This window comes from Alosa pseudoharengus, unplaced genomic scaffold, assembly GCF_046254945.1.
Source record: "Alosa pseudoharengus isolate Yale_2024_CS ecotype anadromous, Long Island Sound unplaced genomic scaffold, YU_APseudo_1.1 YU_APseudo_1.1_scf_2, whole genome shotgun sequence".
NCBI lineage: Eukaryota > Metazoa > Chordata > Actinopteri > Clupeiformes > Clupeidae > Alosa > Alosa pseudoharengus.
In genome coordinates this window covers 56,744,922-56,769,921 of record NW_027468663.1, presented here as the reverse complement: position 1 = coordinate 56,769,921, position 25,000 = coordinate 56,744,922, and the positions used below count along the sequence as shown (strand labels likewise).

At 45.3% G+C, this 25,000-nt stretch overlaps 2 protein-coding genes across 2 annotated transcripts in view; one reads left to right on the top strand and one right to left on the bottom strand.

Moving 5' to 3' along the window:
- The window catches only part of txndc16 (thioredoxin domain containing 16), a 27,240-nt gene extending 23,843 nt beyond the window's left edge, over positions 1-3,397 (bottom strand). Inside the window, exons 1-6 of the mRNA XM_076295607.1 lie at positions 2,925-3,397; positions 2,229-2,311; positions 1,924-1,997; positions 1,731-1,805; positions 964-1,085; positions 114-204 (exon numbers count right to left, since the gene is read on the bottom strand). Coding sequence (XP_076151722.1) covers positions 114-204; positions 964-1,085; positions 1,731-1,805; positions 1,924-1,997; positions 2,229-2,311; positions 2,925-3,084 — 605 coding nt within the window. The 5' untranslated portion in view covers positions 3,085-3,397. The remainder of the gene's footprint in view (positions 1-113; positions 205-963; positions 1,086-1,730; positions 1,806-1,923; positions 1,998-2,228; positions 2,312-2,924) is intronic.
- Positions 3,398-3,819: 422 nt separating this feature from the next.
- gpr137c (G protein-coupled receptor 137c) overlaps positions 3,820-25,000 on the top strand; it is a 31,686-nt gene continuing 10,505 nt past the window's right edge. Inside the window, exons 1-3 of the mRNA XM_076295606.1 lie at positions 3,820-4,494; positions 21,553-21,602; positions 24,774-25,000. The exon at positions 24,774-25,000 is cut by the window's right edge and continues 2 nt beyond it. Coding sequence (XP_076151721.1) covers positions 4,021-4,494; positions 21,553-21,602; positions 24,774-25,000 — 751 coding nt within the window. The 5' untranslated portion in view covers positions 3,820-4,020. The remainder of the gene's footprint in view (positions 4,495-21,552; positions 21,603-24,773) is intronic.

The following is a 25,000-nucleotide window of genomic DNA, read 5'->3' as shown; positions in this document are numbered from 1 at the left end:
GCGATAAGAACCTTTTGCTCTGCAAAGTTTTCCACAGATCCTCATGTCATAAAGACTTCAGGACACTCATTCAATTAAAGTATAAAAACAACTGAAACAGGAATCTTTCTCACCCCATATGCTTCAGCACAGGACCTCCAGTGGTCAACACAAACTGGAACTTGGCTCCATACACAAACGCAGTCTCCATCAGAGCTCTGTGTTCTGATTCAGAAATACAGAAATGACTGTCACAATTACAATCACGCATATTATGTCATATTATGTGGTGTTATTCACATTGCGCTTGTATGTATAATATGCATTAGTAAATGTATGAACATAACTAAACCCTCGGTAATTTTAGATTATGCCCATTTAAGTCCAATGTCAAATTCCATGACTTTTCCCTGACAGAAAACCCTGAATTTCCATGACCTACTATATAATAAATGGTACATTGAAATTATTTCATCGACCAAAGATTTCAGAGCAGCTATATAGCGTTTTAGAATCTTTGCCTTATTTTAGAGTGGGAAATGGACGCTAACCACAACCACTCAAGCAGGCAGTAATGAAAAAAGCTAATAGCCTGGTAAACACCCATGCTGCCTGGAAATATTATGTGAATTCATTTTGGCAAGTAGATTTTAACCTGCTACAACATAAATCCCTGATATTCTCTGACTTTCCCCTAGAAATGATAATATTCCCTGACTTTCCATGTCTGTAATAGACTTTAGCAAAATGCCATGATATTCCAGAAATTCCTTTCCCATGGAAACCCTGTTAATGACTTCGACTTCATAACAAGGCATCTATTAGTCACAGTTATCTTTGCATCAGGAGTGCTAATAGATAGATAGATAGATAGATAGATAGATAGATAGATAGATAGATAGATAGATGGATAGATAGATACTTTATTGATCCCCAAGGGGAAATTCAAGAATTAACAGCGCTAGGTGAGGAACCATGGTGTACCTTGGAGCCCCAGCACTTGGATGTGGCTGAAGACGACATCAGTTTTACCCTTAGCAGCCCTCTCAATGCTGAGCAGCTCTGCAGGAGTGTGGACATAGCGCACCTCATTGAAAAGCACAGTGCTGAGGAAGAAACCAGAGCACACATAGCCATGGCTATCAAACATGATAAGAGAAACCAGAGCACACATAGCCATGGCTATCAAACATGATAAGAGAAACCAAAGCACACATAGCCATGGCTATTAAACATGATAAAAGACTCACCGCAGTATGAGGAAAAAGAAAGGGGATCCCTTCTCTGGGTCAAACATTTTTGTTGCAGTAAAACTACAGGGTGTTATTAAAAAATGGGCCTCTAAGAAAAAAACTATAGAATCGAGGCTCTCCTGCTTATATCTGCAGTATACTCAAGGCAAGGCAAGACAACGCAAGTATATTTATAGAGTGCATTTCATACACAGGAGTAATTCAATGTGCTTCACATAAACAAAAACAAAGAATAATAGGCCCTCACAATGTCCCTTTGAATCTTAGCAAATACTACCAAACATGCAAATCTTTGAATCAACTAATGTATTCACTAGATCAAGAGCAAAGAACAGGCTACTACAGCATACAACAGAGCAACACCCACTGACAGACTTATCTTCAAACAGGGACCTGCATACAATAGAACAGGAACCTTTGAATGGAGACCAATGTAGGGTTGCTGAATCAACTACAGAAGTAGGAAACGTTTTTAACAACAGTGGAGACGTGACTTACAAAAGTATGTGAGACACAATAGCATTGACATCAAACACGGTGTCTGTGTCAAAACTCCTCAGCACCTCAGAGCCTCTACAGACACATAAGAAGGAGGAGAAGAAGAAGACAAGGTTCAACACAGGCAGAGCTTTCTGAAAGAATGGCATTACAGTATGCTACTGTGTGCAGAGGCTCAGACTAGGCTACCAACCGAAACAAGCAGGCCTTCTTCAACAGCTTCTCAGCCCCACAATATTTTGGAATGTCTTCTTTTGTACAGTTAATCTGGGGAGGGTGAAGACATTCATTTATGAAACGCCCTTCTGTAAAAATGCACATGGATTTTGGATATTTTTTTATGATATCAATCTGAGTGAGTATTCATAAGACCGGGCAAGTCGGCCTAGAACTGTAGTTCTGCATCCTCGGATTGAGGCGAGTCCCCCCCCCCATCTTTCAGTAGTTATACTTCTGTGGTCATTACCTTCTGTGGTCATTACCTTCTGTGGTCATTACCTTTGCCACTGAAATGCCATAATCCTCCAGAGCTTCTGCAGACAGCTCCAGCTGCTCCAGGAACAGCTCAAGGGTTGGATTCACTGGAGGTACATTTACACTTATTAATTCAGCAGACGCTTTTATCCAAAGCGACTTACAGAAAGAGAATAACATTCAGGCTACAGTTCAGAGGAGACCTTAGCTAGGAATTACTACTGCATCAGTCAATATTACTAGAGGATTACAGTTCAGACATTATATAGTATGTAGGCTACTAGTCAGTGTGGTAAGAGAAAGTAGAAGGAGGTAGGCCAAGGGAAGTGTGTGTAAGTGTGTTAGGTTGTTGGGAAACGTTAGGAGAACACGCAAGAGAAACATTCATCATGCGTGTGACCTGCAATGGCCAATCTGTGTGTGTGTCTTAGGTGTGTAATACCACTTACTCAGAGTTAACTTGGAATACCCCAAAAGGCCACCCCCTGTGTAATTCTGAGGTAAAAACAATCCCTATATCTCATGCATCTTTTGGTTGCAAATGTTTTCCTTTTCAGAGCCTGACAAATGCACGGGAATGAGGAATCATGGGAACTTGGAATTGCCCTGTTTTTCTTTTTCCTAAAATATAAAAATCATGCAATGACGGGCTTAACATAGGGTGTAGCCTACATAACATCAACAAGTCTCGAGTTGGTGAATATGGAAAAACATTCTTGCCTTGTTTTCCAAAGTACACAAAGAAAATGTTCCCAGACAGCATCCTCTCCGTGAGAGTCTCCCGAGTAAGCTCCAGCATCTTTGAGACATTTGCCGCCGCACCTCTCTTGGCTTGCCAGCAACATAACGTCAGTAAGAGGATGGATATGAGGCGCATCATGATAACAAGTCAAGACTTCGTTGCAGATTAGAATGGGCATTCCGATTTGCAGCAAACTGTGGTTCGATTCAAGATAGGACTACAACTTTTTAAAACCTGTCTGGTGGTATTAGCCTCTTTAGGCTAACTCTTCAGGGTAAGTCATCCACATAATAACTAGTGTACAAACCACAGGAAGGCCTGACAATTTTTGCTCTCTATATTTAGCATTTTAAATGCAAGGTTGAACTATTTTACAACTGCACGCAGATTATTTGAATGTTTAGCATCTTTCCTGCGCGTCTTTGCAAAAACCAATGTACAGGTCAGCGAGTTCTTGTTTCTTCCTGTAAATATTGTGTATGCGTCCCACAAACCAATGAGATGCACAGAATTTTCAAAGATCCTGACGTCGTATGACGCGCCAATAACAAACTCAAATGTAAAAAGTTGACATCATCTTTGACCAATGAAATTTAGAATATTTAGAGGTAGGGCACCCTAACCCCCAATGACAATGTAGTAGGAAGTAAGAGGCGGAGTTAGTAATGAAACTGTCGTATATTTCTCTACTGTAGGAGAAACGTTTTAATTGGAGTGAGTAATGTTTTGAGCCAAGATGGCGGCTACAGTGCGCCAGTGCGCAGCTGCTCCTCATTGGTGAGGGGGCGGGTCCTTTGATGCAGCCTCGCTCAGCTGATCGCCCTCCACATCTCATCTCTTTTTTTCCTGTAGTTGTTTTTTTGCAGAGGGAGCTGCTTTGCAGAGATTGGGGGCCGCTGTGGAGGGCTTTCTCTTGTCTGTTTTTTATACTTAGATATCCACCTCAGCTGTTTTATTTATCAAGTTCATGTGTTTAGAGCTAGCTTGTTAGTTAGTTAGCTGGTTTGTTTTTTATCTGAGTGCAGCCCCCAAGTTTGACGCATATCTCTTTGGTAATTCGAATATCTGCTATATATGTCAAAAGTTTGGGCTGTCCATCACTTTGAATTGATAAGCACTGGCTGTGTTTTTAGCTCGGCATCGATACACTTATTATTCGCTATGTTGTTACAAGAAAATCAGGTCAGCGTTAGTGTTTTCACGTCTGTAACGGACTCATCAGATGAACCGATCCGAGCTGCGGTTCCCCCCTCAGTGGAGCTAGGACTCACCGTTGTCTATACTGTTCTGTACTCCCTGCTTTTTGTATTTGTTTACCTACAACTTTGGCTAATTTTGCACTATGGACACAAACGCTTCAGCTACCAGAGTGTCTTTCTTTTTCTCTGTTTGCTGTGGGCAGCGCTGAGGACTACGTTGTTTTCTTTTTACTTCAAGAACGTTGTTCAAGCGAACCAGTTGCAGCCTTTACCCTTTTGGCTTTTGTATTGTTTTCCTGTTTGCCTGCAATTCTTCACGTTATGTCTCCTAAACCTATATTTTGCACAGGTAAGCTCTTTTTTTATTGCACGACTCTTATGTATCATGTCAATGTACAATGCAAGTCAAGATCTGTTGTGAGTCTTAACTAAGTAAACAGGACACGCGTTATTCTCATATTTGCACGTACATGTGTTTACCCCGATTGCACAGCGAAAGGTCCGCATTCAATGCAGTAGAACTGGGTCGGTCTGAACAAAATAACAGCCTATGCTAATCGTTCTATTTGGGAAAAACAGCATTATGTGTACATGGGCTGCCCTGAGATCAACCCTATGGGTTATTTTCGAATGGTGTATGGTTTGTATGTTATGTTCTCTGTAAAATTATTCACTCACAAACAGGCTATGTCATCTGAGCCATAAAACATTGTTTTAAAACGCTGTGTACATGTAAGTGGGTAAACAGACCTAAACAGTCTTTTTCTGGGACAGTCAGTCTGGTATTTGGAGGTCATCTCTCTCTGATCCTGGCTTTGCTGTAAGTTTGCTCAGTTCAGTGGAGATCTCTTACAAGGCCGCCTCTGCCCCTTGCTCCCTTCATGGGACAGGGGCAATACAGGTGCAATGGACAAATTTGCTTGTCAACAAATCTTAGAATGACAGGGGTCCACGCAATTTATTAGTCTCTATGTCTGCATAGAGGCCCAGCCTCCATTAAGATTTCAGTCACTTAGATTACAACATACATGTATGACTAATGCCTAAGGTTTGTCTGCATGATGGAATTCCAATGTCAAGTTTCAACCATTGGCTTATGGTGGTTATGTATGTCTCATCTATTATGATGCTGTGCTGAAGATATAAAATCTATCAAGCCAGCACTGTATGCCCAAACAACAGATAAGACTTTGTTTTTTTGTGCCACAGTAATGCACTTACGTCTTTTGATATGTCCTGTTAAATACGAGGACGTTCTTAGTGCAATTTGTCATCAGATAAGTCGTTTTGGACAAAAAGTGTCTACTAAATGCCCAAACTACAACTATGACTATAGATGCTGATAATTTATCGGGTAATATCAGTGCCACAGTTGTGTGATCACAAAAACTCAATGAGCCCTGTACTAGTATTGCAGTGTTTAAGACCTTTGTTGAATCCCTCTGGAATGGCTTGATGTGCTGTTCGGAGTGTGCGGCAGGGTGAAGTGGCCAGGCCCGAGTTTTGAGGGAGGCTCTTTGTAGCTGAGTGTGTCGGCACTCCTGGGCATCTTTGCTAGTGACTCGGCGCCCGTGCCGCACAGTAAGAAGACACAGCGCCGTGCAGTGGCTGCACCCACCAAGCTGCCGGAGTCGACAGTAAAAAGCGCAAGCCAATCAGATTCACCTGCAAGAGCATTACATCACCATCGCGCTCCATCCTGCGTTTTGTGGATCTCAACAAAGAGGGAGGAGAGGGGAGGGGAGCAGAGCAGAAAAGAGGAGAGGAGGGAGGAGAGGAGGGAGGAGAGGAGAGCGGAGGAGAGGAGAGGAGAGGAGGAGAGGAGAGGAGGAGAGGAGAGGAGAGGGGCATTCAGCAGCAGAAGCAGTAGAAGCCTCCTGCACCGACAAACACTGTGACACCGACACTGCATGCTGCTGTTGCCCCTTCTGCTGCTAAAACACAGACACAAAAACATCCTCTCTCTTGTCTGAGCTACCTCTGTAGAGATGCATATTTAATGGGAGATTCGGTTAACATGAGATGACGTAGTGTGGCAGTGCAAATCACTGTGTGCCACTATGCACAGAGCCCCTTCAATCTAATATGACCTCTAGTGTGTGTGTGTATGTGTGTATGTGTGTGTGTGTGTGTGTGGGGGAGGGGGGGGATAATGTGCACTGTCTGTCTTGATTTGTTGTTCCCTCTCTACTGACTTGGCTGTGCAGGGGTATGTTCTTATTTGCATTAGTCTAATGGCAGCCATGATGATCCCTCCTCACCTGCTACAAATAAAACACCCCCCCTCCCCCTCCCCCTCCATTTCTCCAGCCCCTACACATAGCTCATAGGTAAGCTCATGTCAGTAGTCAGAGAAATGGGTCGAAAGGCTGTTAGCCGCTCTTCTTCAGCTGATCCCCACAGAGCGATGGCTGTGTTGGCTCTGTGTTTATTTGTTTGTTATGTGTGAAGAGGAGATGAGGGCCTGATATGGGGCTGCTGCTGCTGGCATGCATCAAGTTAATCCCCAATGGCTCGTGCCGAGCTGCTGATAGAAATAGCATCTGCTCACCAGGAAGGCGAGGCTAGGCTAGACTAGTGGAGAGCAGGGCTACAGAATGGGGTCAAAGGTCACCGGGCCTTCAGTCAGCACTGGTGAAAGATCTGCACCATAAAGCTAATTGAGTCGTGTGGCTCTATGGCGCAGATCACCTCCTCCTACTCCTTCTCCTGCCCATTCTCTACACCTCCGTCTACTCTCTACACCTCCTCCTACTCCTTCTCCTACCCATTCTCTACACCTCCTCCTACTCTCTACACCTCCTCATACTCTCTACACCTACTCCTTCTCCTCCTACTCTCTACACCTCCTCCTACTCTCTACACCTACTCCTTCTCCTCCTACTCTCTACACCTCCTCCTACTCTCTACACCTCCTCCTTCTCCTCCTACTCTCTACACCTCCTCCTACTCTCTACACCTCCTCCTACTCTCTACACCTCCTACTCCTTCTCCTCCTACTCTCTACACCTCCTCCTACTCCTTCTCCTCCTACTCTCTACACCTCCTCCTACTCTCTACACCTCCTCCTGCCCATTCTCCACACTCTGCGCCCGTTCTCTGTCTCGCCCCCACCTCTGTCCATTTTTCTCTGGATTTCTGTATCAACTCTGTTTCACTTACTAATTCTCTCTCTCTCTCTCTCTCTCTCTCTCTTTGTCTTTCAAATTCAAAGTCTTTCTTTACTGACATGACTAGTTCCCTCTGCCCTGCCTGTCTCCCCCTACTGCCTCCATCTATCTCAGGGGACACAGGCAGGAGTGATGACCAATTCATTTGTCAGATTCCAGCTTCAGCAGCCTCTCTCTCTCTCTCTGTCTCTCTCTGTCTCTCTCTGTCTCTCTCTCTCTCTGTCTCTCTCTCTCTCTCTCTCTCTGCCTCTCTGTCTCTCTCTCTGTCTCTCTCTCTCTGTCTCTCTCTCTCTGTCTCTCTCTCTCTCTCTCTCTCTCTGTCTCTCTCTCTCTCTCTCTCTCTCTGTCTCTCTCTGTCTCTCTCTGTCTCTCTCTCTCTCTCTCTCTCTCTCTGTCTCTCTCTCTGTCTCTCTCTCTCTCTCTCTGTCTCTCTCTCTGTCTCTCTCTCTCTCTCTCTCTCTCTCTCTCTCTCTCTCTCTGTCTCTCTCTCTCTCTCTCTCTCTCTCCCCCTCAGGCGCAGCTGAAGCACAGCACAGCGCAGCACAGAGAGTCGCACGTTAGTGTGCCACGCATATCAACTGTTTGCATAAAATAGCTTTTCCCTTAATGGAGGCGGCATGTGTGCTGCGCGCGGCTGCCTGGCCCGATGCGTGTATTATCCCCCCGGCTAAGCTGCAGCCGTCTCGCCCGCATGTGGCACCTTGGTGTGTTCTGCTGCATACTGGCCAAACCAATATCACAGAGCACTGGTTGTGACTGAGGCAACTGGGGCAGTTTTGGCCCGAGCATGACCACCTCTTCGTGATGGCTATCTTAGGATCTTTTACGACTGTAGGGAGCCACGGAACACTGGTGTTTACATCTCTTCAGGTTGATGCACTCTCCTCAGTGCTGTGCTGCACCCCGGCCCGCAGGTTGCTTACTGAGGTGGTTTTACATCCGTATTTCTGTATGGCCTGTGGCTTCATGGTCAAGGGGGAAGTGAGACGGCAGACTGAGCGTCCTGCTCGATCTAAAAGGCTTCGAGGTTTGCTAGTCTGCTCGGCGGAAGAGTGGAACGCGTGGGAGTCAGCCATATGTTCAGTGTGTTTGTGTGGGATTTGTTTTTTATTCTGCGGACCTCCTGGATTTAGGCCTATGTGGGTTTTTTTTCTTTTTCTGTGAATTTCTGTGAGGTTACTTGAGGGATTAATTAGACCCCAAAGAGCGCTATGAAAAACGGATTTGTTTAAGAAATCGTGCTCTGGAACAGCCATGTCTGGATGCGTTCACATATGTGCTCTGGAACAGCCATGTCTGGATGTGTTCACATTAGGGTTGCAAAGGGGCGGAAAACTTACGGTAAATTTCCGGAAACTTACCATGGGAAGTTAAGCTGGGGAATTTTGGAAATATTCCAAATTGGAAACTATCATGGAATTAAAGGAAATTATGGGAATTAATAGGAATTTACGGGAATTAACTGAGAATTTTGGGTAATTCATACAAACATTAACATTTTGTTTCGTAATAAGCAATATGATTTGTATGTTCGTATTTTTGCTTAGCTTAGCATACAAAGCTGGCTAGCATGCTAGCAGGAATCCCATTCTCTGCCTATGGTTTACTAGCGTGCTAAACTAGCAGCACTGAATTGCCCAAGATACACCATGCCACTCAACAACAAAATCTGATTGGTTGGAACATTTTTCCCCATGCATATGCACCATAGGTTTCCTTTATGTCTAGCAGCCTACAGTATGCCGATTGTTGTGTAAGATAGGGTTTTGTCCACTACATTTAAGTTCCCTGTTATAGTCTAACTTGCCATATTAAAAAATTCCCAGTTTATTCCCATTAATTCCCGTTTATTCCTGTTAATTCCCATATATTCCCGTTAATTCCCATGGAAAGTTTCCAACTTTGAAAATTCCCGGAATTTTGCAACCCTAGTTCACATATGTGGCCAAAGCCATGCAGGTTATAGTGACATACCCAATATCACTCAGTATAGACTCAACACTCAAACTGTAGTTAGACTGACCTGAAATTATGTGTTGATGCAAATAATTCTGCCCAATATGTACTTTGATTGAGATTGGAAAACCGAGGCCTGTGCACTCACTGACCTGTGTTTTGTGGGCTTTCAAAGAACATATTTAATGTTTCTCTTCCCAATTATTGTGTGTGTGTGTGTGTGTGTGTGTGTGTGTGTGTGTGTGTGTGTGTGTGTGTGTGTGTGTGTGTGTGTGTGTGTGTGTGTGTGTGTGTGTGTGTGTGTGTGTGTGTGTGTGTGTGTGTGTGTGTGTGCAATGACAAGCCCTGTGCAGTGTGCAATCAGGTGTTTGTTAACATGTAACTAGGCCAGGGTTGCATTGGCAGCGCTCTCTTGGAGCGGTCAACTGGTCTACCTCTCACACACGCACACACTCACACACGCGCACACACACACACACACACACACACACCAGAAAAGGGTAAGCAGGTCAGACCCAGCTGCAGTAATCCGTTTGGCCACTTTGTTTGTTTTGTTCTTACTGCATGGGGCAGCAGTCTCGTCTCAGAGGCTCGGTCCAGAGATTTGGCACCAGGGCCGCTCCTCACCGCCACGGTCAGAAGCATTAGAGTCGAACCTCATAAATCTACATGTCAGAAAATGGAAGTGAATCTAGCTTTGCCAGAACTGCTCTCAAAACACATGCTGATTTTGAAAAGTAGATTTACAGTACTAGGCTGTGTATACATATCTCTTTCTCTTCTAGTTTAAAATAATTGTGTTACACTCAACTATAGATTTTCCTCTTTCTCTTATAGGAGGATAATGATTGCATTACCCTTAACTAGATTTTTTTCTCTCTCCTCTAGATTAAAATGATTGCATAACCCTTAACTGTAGAATTCCCTCTCTCTCCTCTAGATTAAAATGATTGTATTACCCGTAACTGCAGAATTCCCTCTCTCTTTTTCTCTTCTAGTTTTAAATGATTGTTTATTCCCCTTAACTGTAGATTCCCCTCCTTGTGTCCTAGTTTAAGATGGCTGTATATTACCCTTAACTGTAGATTCGCTGGGTGGGAATGATGGCGTGTTCCTGCAGAGTGAATGCGCTCGCGGGGCTGGAGACGTTATACAAGAGTTTGTGTAACGTTGGGGCTGTGAGACATGTGACATACATTATGACTCACTCTATACAGCTCACTTGGGGAGACCACAGAAAGGGCTTGTTTGCCAAGCACAGATGAACACACACACACACACACACACAGAGAGAGAGAGAGAGAGAGAGAGAGAGAGAGAGACACAAAATATGAACAAAAACACACACAGAGGCACACCAGGGTTGAAAAGTCTTTTATCTCTGGCTTTCATTTCTGATCAGATTCAAGGTGTCTGTCATCAGCCTGTCAAGCTGGGTCTGATGAGTTAATCTTCTCCATGTCAACATTGCATTGGCTGTCATCAGGACGTCTAGTTTCTAATATGTATACATACAAACTATATTTACAAACATATGCTTACACGCTATACATACAATACATACATACATACATACGTGCAATACATACAGTATATACACACAAACTGTATCCATACATACACACAATATGTATTAGATGCAAACCCAGCAATCCTTCAAGGAACCTTCCAGATTTTATTTCAGCTTAATCTCTGTCAGTTCCAGTCAGTGCTGTTCATGACGGCACAACGATCATTAATATGCATCTGCGCACTTAGAACTTAGAACAGACATTCTGCTGACTTAGAACTCGTATGAAAGAAGTTGAATGGCAAACAGGCAGTGCAGCATGGACTCCATCTGCCCTAGACCTACTACATCAGAGTACTTGCCCCAGATCTACTACATCAGAGTACTTGCCCCAGATCTACTACATCAGAGTACTTGCCCCAGATCTACTACATCAGAGTACTTGGTCTTAACATGCTCTTCAGAGGTGTCATAGGGAGCATTGTCTTTAGAGAAAGCAATATGTGAAGTCATGGTAAGCAATGTTCTTTTGCAAAAAGAAATGACTAGCATTTGCTAGCTGTCACAGGGGTGTGCAAATGACACATTGTCATTGTCACTGAAGTCTCAAGATGTTTGAAATGTTTCTGGAGACACTATATACAGCAGGGGTCTCCAACCTTTTTTCCTCCGAGAGCTACTTTGACAAAATGGACATGGCCGAGAGCTTTTATGTTAGTAGTATGCCATGTATTCACATAGCTGATCTCCACCCAAAACCAGTGAAAACTATTTGTATGCTTTTTTTTTTTTTGGAGAGCTACTTAGAAATAGGTGGGGAGCTACTGGTAGCTCGTGAGTTACCTGTATGAGATCAGTGTTTCCCACAGAATTAAATTCCATTTGTGGTGGTTGGTTTGCAGAATTAACTTGAATACAACAGTTTTTAACAAATTAGCACAGCGTGGTTATGATGCTAACCAGATTTAAGCACAATGTAGTACAACCTGGAATATCATAGTGTGGTGGTCAATGTTGATATAGTGGTGGGCCGCCACAAATAAGTCAATGTATGGGAAACACTGGAGACCCCTGCTGTAGAGCCTCCTATTCAGTCACAGTGTTTTTAAACCCACTTCTTATGATTTTCTTCCCTGAAAGTGATTGCTTCTGAGCCTGTTGCATGTTTGAAAGCTATAAGGACAGTACAGTTGCTGTAGATGGTTCTCAGCCTACTCACATTTGCTGATTAGATGTGAGGAGGCTAATTGGCCAACTTGCCAGTGTAGGTACCCTTGAAGGTCTCACTGGTGGGTTTTCTACCTTGTTGCTTCACCAGCCTCGCACTGCTGCAGCTGTAATCCTCCTCTGTGTGCAGTCTCGTGATTAGTAAGTCCGGTTTCAAGCAGCCCTTCCCTCCTGAGAGAAAGAGAGAGAGAATGAGAGAGAGAGAGAGAGGCCTGAAACTCAGGCCATTTCCTGTCTTGGCTAGCTAAGCTCCATGTTAGCAACTCTGCTGCCCTGGTCCTGCAGTTTAAGAGGCCCTGAACAAGCTTCCATCTCTTTAGGAACCAGAACAAGTGGCACTCCTCTCCTGCTGCTGGGTCTGTTAGGAACCAGAACAAGTGGCACTCCTCTCTGCTGCTGGGTCTGTTAGGAACCAGAACAAGTGGCACTCCTCTCCTGCTGCTGGGTCTGTTAGGAACCAGAACAAGAGGCACTCCTCTCTGCTGCTGGGTCTGTTCGGTCCCTGCAGGAGAGTTCTAGTCACTGCCACCTCCGTTCCTCGTCATGGTGCACGCTGTAGCTACATGTGCAATGTTCCCTTTTCCTGTCCTAACAAGCAAGCCTGCAGTATTTTATTGCATATTTGCCAGGCTGAAACAGACAGAAATTATTCAGGTGTTTAAGATTCAGCTGTCAAGCCTGAGGCCTGTACACTGACACTCAAAGAACATATCTCATGTTTGTTTTCCTGAGCACAGTGTGTGTGTGTGTGTGTGTGTACACATGTGTGTGTGTTTGTTTGTTTGTTTGTTTGTGCAGTCAGGTGTTTGTTAACGTGTAACTATGCCAGGGTTGCATTGGCAGCACTCTCCTAGAGTGAGCAACTGGTCTAGCTCACACAAACACACACACACACACACACACTATTAGGCATGTAATCACCTGGATTAGTGTTTTAAAAATAACTATATGTAATGCATAGCGGTACAATAATTAGAAAATGCTAAAAAAAAAAAAAAGGAATGTAAAATTAAAACTCCCAAAGCTATATGGGCGTGCGGCGCGCCTCCTTAGTGCTAAATAAAAGTTGACCACACAGTGTTTTTGTTGTGTTTTCAGGGCCAGTCCGGTGTCTGGAACACACTTATTCAGCCTACTGTAGCTACAGACACTGGCTGAGTACAGCACATAACACAGGGTGTGGGTGACTCAAAGTTTCACAGACAGGCGGGATGGGACAGGATGGGTCATTAACACACACACACACACACACACACACACACACACACACACAAGGGATGAGTTGAGGCCTCGTGAGAGGCCTCATGGGAACCTGCTGTCTAATGAAAGGTTTCCTTTTCTGAAGGCCTTACTGTGTGTGAGGAATCATTAGTCACACTTCCTTCTGGACAGGCATCATGTGAAATTGTGTTTGTGCGTGTGTGTGTGCGCGTGGTTTCCTGAGCATCAGTTTCAGTCTGTTTCTGTCTTTCTACCTGTGTGTTTGTGTGTGTAAGAGAGAGAAAGTACAAGTGTAAGTGAGTGTATGCATGTTCATGATTTGTGTGTGTGTGTGTGTGTGTATTGTTAAGATTCACATGGAGTGACCGGTTAACTGACCGTGGGCTGTGGGTTCACCCTCAGACAGCGTCACCATTGGTCACGGTTTGGAGGAGAAGACCGGCTCTGTTCTGCAGTATAGGCCATACTGACCGTGCATTGGCCAGTGGGCTGTGAAGTTGTGTGTTCTGAGAAGAACTCGTGTTGCTGAGGTTCTGCTGAAGTGCTTGTTGCTGAAGCAATTGCAGGAAAACTGCCCAGTGGGCAAGTGAGATGAGCCTGGGCTGGACTCGAGCAGACGCTGGTGTGATGTGACAAACACGGCACATGACTGAAGGGAAAAAAGAGCTGATGTGGGCTTTATAAGTTAAAAATAATTTTGAGGAACCAAACCAAATTTTGGGTGACTACATGCTCACTTTGCTAACGCATGACAATCTAATGTGGTTGCCATGGGCCAGACTAGGGCTGGGCGATATATCGATATAAAAGATATATCGATATATTTTAAAATGCGATATGGAATTAGACCATATTGTATGTATGGATATAGTTCAGATTTGCGCCGTGATCCTTGCTCCACGCAAGCCGCTGACCGGAGCTCTCCGCACTGCTCCGCTCTCTGCACTGCTGTGAAACTGCACGCTACTTTTCTCATAAATATATTTATTTCAGAAAAAGATTGGCCTATTTTATTTTATAGGCTATTTTTATTTAAGATATTGTTTTTTATTTAAATGTGCACCTTACAGAGCTTTGATTTCAAAAAAGGCACTCTAGTTTTATGTTTACATTTTATTGTTATTTGAGTAGTGAGTAGAACATATTTGACATGAACATTTCATTTTACAGCTCTAACTTTGCGGAAAAAATATAAGGATATATATTATATATCGATATTCAACCTAAATATATCGGGATATGACTTTTGGTCCATATCGCCCAGCCCTAGGCCAGACCACAGTCACTTTACCCTTACTTTTCTCTCCTGCCTGTAGAAAAGTCTGCCTGCATGTTTTTGTCCTCTCTCACTCTTTCTACACTAATGAAGCCAGCCGCTTGCATGCAGGTCACTGGATCAGTGGGATCTTTCCCATGCCCTTGCTCTCTCTCTCTCTCTCTTTCTCTCTCTCTCACGCTCTCTCTCTCTGGGCACCCTGCCCTGTGTTTGAGCCTGTGAGCAGCTCTTTTCTGTTCTACTGTGTGAGACTGACCTGCTGAGACGTGATACTGACCTGCTTTCATCAGTCATGAGTTCACATTTTATTCCAGGCCATCAACATACTCCTGCCACTCTCAAAAATGCTCTCTCTTGTTTACACTCTCTTGTTTACAAAAATGCTCTCTCTTGTTTACACTCTCTTGTTTACAAAAATGCTCTCTCTTGTTTACAAAAATGCTCTCTCCTGTTTACACTCTCTATGCTATGCTTCTAGCTCTCTCTTTCTTTCCCTCTGCCACCAACCACCCCTCCCCCCCCACACACACACACACTGACTCACATGTACACACACTATTTATTAGCTAATCTGCTATTAGCTACATAGACTTCAGTTTCTCTCCTCTCTATCTTCCTCTGTCACGTTGTGTGTGTGTGTGTGTGTGTGTTTGTGTGCAGATTAGAGAAAACTAAACATACTAAGTCACTCTCTCTTTCTCTTTCCCTCCCTTGCATACCAACAGACACAGGTAGATACATGTTCAGGCTCAAGCCTCTCGGTGCTCTGTACTCAGGAACATAACGCTGGGTCACCCCGGAACATAACGCTGGGTCACCCCGGAACATAACGCTGGGTCACCCCGGAACATAACGCTGGGTCACCCCGGTTGGTCTTAGGAAAGCTGACCTGTTTTTCCCCATGTGGGTCTTTGTGATGTGGTGTGTTGACTGTGTTGAAGTGTGTTTGCGAGTTTTTGTTTGTTGGGCTTTTAGTGTGTTTAGAGTGGTTTCTTGTTGGGATGGCAGATTGCTCAGGGGCATTTGAGCTCTCCTGAATCTTCTGTGAAATGGCCATCACACACACACACACACACCTCCCTCTCCACTCTCGACTGCCCTCTCTCGGGAGCGGACACCCAGGCCGTGCGCTGTGCTGTTTGTTTTGGTCAGCGTTTCTCTGTTTCGCCACTAGGGTTGCAACCCTATTCGCCACACATGAATTCTTCATAGCCCTGGGGAGCATGGCACAGCTCTGATAGTCAAAAGGAAATCGGCTACATGACACTGACATAAACACTCCTAGCTCACTCCGGCTCCAATACCAGTGGCATATTTAGTCTCACGTGTGTGTGTGTGTGTGTGTGTGTGTGTTTGTTTTCTCTCTGTGTGGTGAGGTTAATTTAATACACCCCTCTGGCAGTGCACTGCTGCTGATCCTCTGAAGCGTGTAGCCTGATGCTAAAATGTCAGTTCAGTTGTTGAAATACAGAGCCGCTGGTTTAATAATGACAATATGCTTCATTGGCTGTGCGGCGTCAGTTTAATTCCACTGCATATTGGCTGTGTCTCTTCATATTGGCACAACACGAGAGGCCTGCACAGATGCACAACATGACCTAAACACACACACACTGCACAGATGCACAACATGACCTAAACACACACACACTGCACAGATGCACAACATGACCTAAACAAACACACACTGCACAGATGCACAACATGACCTAAACACACACACACACTGCACAGATGCACAACATGACCTAAACACACACACACACACACTGCACAGATGCACAACATGACCTAAACACACACACACACTGCACAGATGCACAACATGACCTAAACACACACACACACACTGCACAGATGCACAACATGACCTAAACACACTCACACACTGCACAGATGCACAACATGACCTAAACACACACGCAGAGCATTTGGTACAGTTCCTACTGTTACAGTGCTGTCCAGCTGACCCCTCACTCCTGCGGACAGGCCCTCGCTCACCCGGATGAAGAAATGGCTCTTATCTTGCTGTCATTCCTGGCCTGTCTGGTCTCATCTAGGGTTTGTCACCTCTCTGCCTCAGCCTGCCCTGCCCTGCCCTGCCCAGCCCTGCTTTGTTTCTGTTATCTCCCAAAAGGCTTGGGGGAGAACTGGAGCCCTTCCTCTAGGTAATCCTGCTGACCCCCCCCCCCCCCCAACCCACACACACACACACACACCACACACACATTTGCCCCCATGATCACCCTACCCCCAGCCTCACCTCTCCTCTCTGGGCTTGGAACATGAGGCATGCAGATTAACTTAGTAGGCTAGTTGAGCTTTGGCTAGTTGAGCTTTGGCTAGCTTAGCTTAGGCTAGCTTAGTTTAGGCTAGTTGAGCTTTGGCTAGCTTAGCTTAGGCTAGCTTAGTTTAGGCTAGTTGAGTTTTGGCTAGCTTAGCTTAGGCAGAGGAGACATTGTGGGTGCAGCCAATTCTAATTCTATAGACAAATTATAGCATTTGTCCCAGAACATGGGCCCATCCCCCTCACAAGCATACGTATGTAGCCTACACACACACACACACACACACACACACAATTTAGTATAGAATTATTCTAATGTTTTATAGCATTTGTCCCAGAACATGGGCCCATCCCCCTCGCAAGCATACATATGTAGTAGGGTGGTCCTTATATGGGGTAAAAAACATTTTTTTGGAAATGTTCAACTCTCACCCCCTAAATGTGTTCGGATATCAATAAAAACACACTGTGCAAAATTTTGAATTGTTCCTACAATATCTAGAGGTAGCTCAAGGCCTTTGGATATTTCCGGAATCGCTCATTTTTGCAGACATTGTACCATTTAAGAACGCACAACAAAATAAAATGCAATATTATTTGTTGGTCAGACTATAATAAGGAGAATAGCAATAATAAACAATGTCAATTTAATCAATAGCCTAATGAAATAAACAATGAAAATGAGGGGGAAAAAAGCAATAATAAACAATGTCCATTCAATCAATAATATAAAAACAATAACATGGTAAGACTACATTAAAGAGAATATCAATAGTAAACAACAATGTCAAATTAATCAACAGCCTAATGGAAATAAAACAATATTTTACAAACCATAACGCATAAGAAGCGCTTAATGAACTAAGTGCATGTTGAACAGATATGCCTTTAGACCCCTCTTAAATGACCCAAAACTATCACAGGAACGGAGACCACTGGGCAACTCATTCCACCAACATGGAACCACTGAGGAAAAGAGTCTTGAATTTGACCTAGTGTTTATGACTGGTCGACATAACAGACGCTCATCAGAAGACCGCAGTGGGCGGTTGGGGATGTATATCTTGATCATTGAATTAAAATAACAAGGAGCAGATCCAGTCAGTGTCCAAGGCCAAAGGCCAAAGTGACAGATTTAAGTTGTATCATCATATTGTACAGTTGTACACCCGGGACGTCCTCTTTCTCTTTGGGCCAGGAGAAAGTCTCCATCTTCTGGATTCTTGAGAAGAATGAGTGCATCTTGATGTGCGATATCAAACAGGTCTCCCAACTGGTCTACGAAGGCCTCTACATTGCACTGCTGAGTCTCAGAAGTTCTCTTGGCGTTTTTCTTCAGCTTCTGCCACTTGTCGTGAAGTGTTTCCAGTTGTTTTATGGCATGTTGGGGACGAACGGGAATCCTAGCCTTGTCCTAGAATACCAAGACTTCTTTGATCACCGCAAGTTTTTTTCAATGTTTTATGGTGATATTACAACAAACATAAAACCTGCTTCTTGAAGGGTAACTTCGTTCCAGTTATTTCAGTCTCTTCTGATCCAAGCACCCATATAGCGGATTTGCTTCGTGTTGCTTCAGCCATTGTCTCAGTGTATATTGTCTATTGTGCTTCATTCACATTGATGCCTTGAAAGACATATCACAACGGAAACAGGAGTTGCTATGAATTGCTCACAACAGCATATTATTGGGAAATACCGGAATCAGCAGATGAGATCAGCAAATACGCATTGCAAATTTGCATGGACAATATGGAACTCCCATTTTAATGTGGTCACCAATAATCAATACACATTGACTGCATGGCCAAATAAGTCCATTGCGGCCATAAGCATATATTATTAAACAATTATACATCCTAGCACAATGTATCACATAATACGCAAATAATCCTGAATATGCACACTGCACAGTATGTGTTAAACTTCAAAGGTCTTGAGCAACCTCTAAATATTGATTAATATTGATAAAATTTTGCCCAATTCTTTTTTTTATTTATTCAAACATATTTGTGGGGTGAGAGCCTACACACACACACACACACAATTTAGTGTAGAATTATTCTAATGTTTTATAGCATTTGTCCCAGAACATGGGCCCATCCCCCTCGCAAGCATACATATATGTAGCCTACACACACACACACACACAATTTAGTACAGAATTATCTTTTAAATCCTTATGATGTGTGTGTGTTTGATCCTGCTTTTCTACTTCCTCTGCATATTAAAGAACAGGAGAACGCGTAGAAAGACGCGTGAGAGCATAAGGGAATTCAACACATGCTGTGAATTTGACAGTTGTTTGCCAAATTACAAGACTTGTGAGTGACCGAGTGAATGTGTGTGTGAGTTGGGAGTGACCGAGTCAATGTTTGTGTGAGTTGTTTGCCAAATGATAGGACGTGTGAGAGTGAGTGAATGTGTGTGAGTGTGTTCACTAAAGTGTGCATCTTATTGTTTGTGTGAGTGTGTTCACTAAAGTGAATGTGTGTGTGAGTGTGTTCACTAAAGTGAATGTGTGTGAGTGTGTTCACTAAAGTGTGCATCTTATTGTTTGTGTGAGTGTGTTCACTAAAGTGTGCATCTTATTGCTAAGCCCTGTGGCAGACTAAGTCTATTGCGTAACACATTTGTTAAAGAGGAAAAAAAGTTTTGAAGTTTAACACAATAGATGCACACTTCGTGGGTACTGTGGCTACTGTGCCTGTCTTTGCCATTAAAACCTCTAAAGTCTCTGTGCCGTGACACATATCTTAGCTTCAAGTGGAGGGGGCTCATGAAAGCCATCTAGTCCCAGAGTCTTTGGTTGCTGTCTTTGTCTCTCTCTCCTCCTCAGTCACATGCAAATGCAGGATTTGCCTGGAAAAGCCTTGGCTCTCACAGGCCAGCCTGCCTTGGAAATACTAGCAGCAGCTACACTGCAGCTTTTCATGGCGCACCGCAAGCGTTGCTGTTGTGCATTTGAGAGACACGGAGGAGAGGCAGCAAATTGTCTGTGGAGAACTAATGTGCTTGACCTTGTTCTGGACGTTTCTATAGTCCGTGTGATGTAACGGTTTCCACTGGGCCAGCCTGAGACAGATGGTCAAGGGGTCCAGAAAGTTCAATGATTGGCTGAGCACAACTCAGGTGGAAGATTGTGAGTGTTTGTAAGTGTGTGTGTGTGTGTGTGTGTGCGTGTGTGTGTATGTATGCATGTGTGTATGTGTGTGCATGTGTGTGTGCGCGTGCGTGTGTGTGTGTGTGATCAAGTTCTCCTTAGCTATAGGCTGCACGCCTGGAGCTTGCCCAGGTCCCCTAGCCCAGATCTGCAGCACACCTACTGGACACAGACCCTTAGTTAGCCCCTGTAACTCTCACTCCCACTGCAGGCAAAGCACGGAGACACCCAGGTCATTAGGATGAACGCAGCACTGCCCATGACCCCAACAACAACAGCAGCAGCAGCAGAGTCTGTGTTAGATGACTGTGGAGCAGTAGCGTCTGTGTTAGATGACTGTGGAGCAGCAGAGTCTGTGTTAGATGACTGTGGAGCAGCAGAGTCTGTGTTAGATGACTGTGGAGCAGTAGAGTCTGTGTTAGATGACTGTGGAATGTTTGTATTGAATCTCCGTTGCTTGTGTGCAGAGGAATTGCTTGTGGTTGTTGGATGGCATCCCGTGTGTGTGTGTGTTTTTTTTTAACCTAGGCAGGGTTGGAATGGCTGGGGATTGTTTTGGGCAGGTTATGCTTGAGGGCAGAAAGATTGTTTCTTTTTTATTTGGTAGATTTGGATTTGAATCAAGCTCTCTAAAGAGCCAGCTGTGTGTGTGTGTGTGCCTCTATGTGCCTTTGTGTGCCTCTATGTGCCTTTGTGTGCGTACGTACACTCATGCATGTGTGTGTGTGTGCATGTACATTCATGCATGTGTGTGTGTGTGTGTGTGTGTGTGTGTGTGTGTGTGTGTGTGTGTGTGTGTGTGTGTGTGTGTGTGTGTGTGTGCGTACGTACACTCATGCATGTGTGTGTGTGTGTGTGTGTGTGTGTGTGTGTGTGTGTGTTTGTGTGTGTTTTTTTTCAGTAGGGAGATACATTTGGCCTCTAATCTGTAGATTTAAGTGATGGTGTCCACAGCTCCTGCGTAATGCTGTCTCTCCCGCTGGCCTGACAGAGGAAGTCTTCAAAAGAAATGTCAGAAAGCAGGACAGAAACGTCTGTGGTGTCGTAATAGATCCACTTTAGCCTCAGAGATGCAGGCAGTGCAGAGAAACACTTCACAATTCTCTCCCTCTCTCTTGTTTTCTCTGTGTCCCTCTCTCTTCTCTCTGAGGAAGTAGGCGATGTGTGTGTGTGAGTGTGAGACGGAGAGGATTAATGTTGTACTGTATGTTTGTGTGTGTGTGTCTGTGTGTGAGTTTGACGGAGAGGGTTAATGTTGTACTGTATGTGTGTGTGTGTGTGTGTGTGTGTGTGACGGAGAGGGTTAATGTTGTACTGTATGTGTGTGTGTGTGTGACTGAGAGGGTTAATGTTGTACTGTATGTGTGTGTGTGTGTGACAGAGAGGGTTAATGTTGTACTGTATGTGTTGTATTGGCATGTGTATGAAGACATGACCGAGTAATAATCTCTCTCTCCCTCTCACCCCCTTCCTCTCTTCTCTCCATCTCTCTCTCTCTCGCTCTCTCTCTTTCTCTCTACTCCTCTACCCCCTTCCTCTTTTCTCTCCATCTCTCTCTCTCTCTACCCCTCTCCCTCGCTTCTCTCCTCTCTTGCAGGTGATGTTCAAAGCCAAAGCAAAGTACTCACCGGAACTCAACAAATACAAGTAAGTGATCTGAATCTGAGTTGTCCTGCATTAGTGATCTGAGCTGTTCTGCGCTTTGTTTGTTTGTTTGTGTGTTTGTTTTGAGTTTGAGTTTTGAGTTTCTCCTAAATCCCTTCGTTAGGAACTACTTTTAGTCCTAAGATGCGTTGTGAATTCGGCCTCTGGGTTGATCTGTGTTGAGTTGCATCTCTCTGCTCTCTGCCGCTGTGGCCTGATGGGAGAGTGGGGGGTGGGGGGGGGGGGGGGGGTGTGTCACTTGGCAGAGGACCTGATTGGGAGCAGATAAATCGGAGGGATGATTGGGGGAGGGGAGACCGTTTCCAAAGCAACCCTTAAATGGACACATATGAGCTGCCATTCACCATGGTGAGTAAGTCATCTGGGTTTGAAGGATTATTTTGTTGTCTTTTCTTTGTTTTGTAATCTATTTTGTTTGTTTACCTTTATTTTGTTTGGGGATCAGTACTCTTACTGTAGTGTTGTTCAAATCAGCGTTGATTTCAATAGATATTTAGTTTTACATCTAATTATTTAGCAGGCGCTTGTATCCAAAGTGGCTTATAGTACAAGTGGGTTACAATACAGGCAAATGCAATCGCTAACCAAGGGGAAAAAAACATTGCAAGTCTGGTGCCATGAGAGATATGTGTCAGTTTAGTAGGCTTCAAAAGCCACCTCTTGTCTCCATAGCACTAGAGAGCGCAGGGAGCTGGTGGCGTTGGTGTTGGCTGTACATTATTCAGAGGAGGGACGCTTTAGTGCTCAGAGGACCGGGAGGGCGGTGTTGCGTAGGGGTTGAGTCATTCGCTACGGCTTCGTCTGAAGGGGGGGGGGTTTCAAAGGGCCCAGGCAGACTGGCCGGCGTGCTGCACACAGCTCTCGGACCCTGCAGGCCGTCTGAACCTCCACAAATCTGTGCCAACTGCACTCGCTGCTCCTGCCCCCGGACTCTGCCCCTGCCCCTGCTCCTGCTCCTGCTCCTGCCCCTGCCCCTGTCCCTGCCGCTGCCCCTGCTCCTGCCCCTGCCCCTGCCCCTGCCCCTGCCCCTGCCCCTGCCCCTGCTCCTGCTCCTGCTCCTGCTCCTGCTCCTGCTCCTGCTCCTGCCCCTGCCCCTGCCCCTGCCCCTGGACTCTGTTCCGTTCTGATCCAAAGCCGCAATCTGTGCAAATCAGAGCTTTGATCAAGTGATTAGTGTCTGATGAGGGGTGAAGAGCCGCGAGATCAAATCCCCCCCAAGCCTTGGATAGCCCTCCTGCTTTTGGCAACGTGTGTGTGTGTGTGTGTGTGCGCGTGTGGGTGGGATGGGGGGGGGGGTCTGGACTCTGCCTGTAGACGGAGTTAAAGAAGGGAATCACTACTCCATGTCTGCCAGTGGACTTAAGGGTGCTAAACTACATGTGTAATCGGGTCTGTGATGGCAGAGCAGGAAGGATTGCACTCCTGATCACTCTAAACTTGCATACTGTGTTTGTGTTTGGGGTCATGCTTGAGAACAGTGGGAGATGTACTAAATCTCTTTAGGTAGGATGCGAATCTATACATGGGGATGGAAATACTGCATAAAGATGATTTGTGTAAAACATAATGCTTTAAGGTTCTCTCTCGTTTCTCCTCTCCTCTCACCATGGTTCTCTCTCTTTCTCTCTCACCACTGTTCTTTCTCTTTTCTCCTCTCCTCTCACCACTGTTCTCTCTCACCTCTGTTCTTTCTCTCTCTCTCTCTTTCTCTCCTCTTCCTCTCATTCACTCCCATCCGTTTTCCTCCTTTCCTCCTCTTCCTCTCTCTCGGTCCTCTCTCTCGGTCCTCTCTCTCGGTCCTCTCTCTCGGTCCTCTCTCTCGGTCCTCTCTCTCGGTCCTCTCCCACACTGAGAACATATGGATGTGCGGAGACGACTATGTCTCATGTGGTGAAACACACGCAAGAGCATGAGACACACACAGAGCTGAAGTGCTGTGTTAGTGCTGCTTTAATATGGAATGATCATGACGGCCTGATGTGGTTTAACCAGGTCACGGCTAAGCGTGGTGGCTCTTGTCTCGTCTCCTCTGGCAAGCCCTTTCATCCTCCTCTCCCCTCCTCTTCTCCTCTCGTTCTCCCCTCCCTACCTCCTCACACACCTCCTCTCTTCCACTCTATAATCCCTCTCTCCCTACTCCTCCCCCACTATTTTGTTCTCCTCACTTTTTATGTCTAGTTCCATGAATAATGATGGCCTTGGCGGAGGAAGCTCCTCTTTGCCTCTGCCTTGCCTCTGCCTGGTCCATTCATTCTGTATAGGGACTCCTCGGCGACCGTTACTCCCGGTCTTCCATTGTTGCGAAGCCTGCTTCCTGTTTCTGTGGTTGTTATAGTTATACCTGGCCTGCAAACAAAGACAAGTGAAGAAGTCTGTCAGAAACAGCAGGACAATCAGCAGACATACTTTTCCGCATATGACAAATAACACAAGCCTGTTCCCAGGCCCCTCTCACTACAGACACACATGCAGACTGGGGCAGCATGGCCCACAGCATTACAGGGTGAACAAATGGTACATCAGTTTGTTAAGTGCAGAAATGGCTGAGGGGACTAAGCTTCTCTTGAAAAGAGCTTTTTTCCAGGCTAGTACTCTGTATCTGTGGCCAGATGGGAGAAGGGTGAAAAACGGATTCGGGAGGTGGTGGGGGTTGCTTAATATTGCACGTGCCAGGCGTGCTTTAGCAAGCTCGTTTGCCTCTGACAGGCTGGGGGTGGGGAGGTCACTATTTAACTGGAGGTCATTGTCTTTGCGATTGGCTGTTGGTATGCTATGGAACTGCTATCAATGGGTAGACCTGCTATGACCGTGTCGTCCGCATGTTTGTAATATGCGGTGAGGGGAGATGGGGCTGCTGTAGTCATTTGTGTAGAGGGTGCACAGAACTGGACTGAGAACGCAACCTCGAGGGGCTCCGGGCACGTTGTGTGAAAGAGTTCCCCAAGTGTGAACCCTCTTCGTCTCCCCCAGAGTTCCTGCTGGTGAAAGAGTTCCCCAATGCTTCAGTATAGGGTTCCTGCTGGTGAATGTGATGTTGTGTGAAAGAGTTCCCCAATGGTTCAGTAAAGGGTTCCTGCTGGTGAATGTGATGTTGTGGGAAAGAGTTCCCCAGTGGTTCAGTATATGAGTGTGAACCCTCCTCATCTCCTCCAGAGTGCCTCTGCGTCTGGGCTTCCTGCTGGCGAGCCTCTTCTTCCTGGTGGTGAACGTGACGTGTGCGGTGATGGTCAAGCTGGGCGTGGCTGAGCGCATCATGAAGGACGCCGTTCTGGCCCGCGTGCTCATCAACGACAGCCTCTTCGTGGTCTGCGCCGTCTCGCTCGCCGTCTGCATCTTCAAAATCGCCAAGATGTCCTCCGCCAACGTCTACCTGGAGTCCA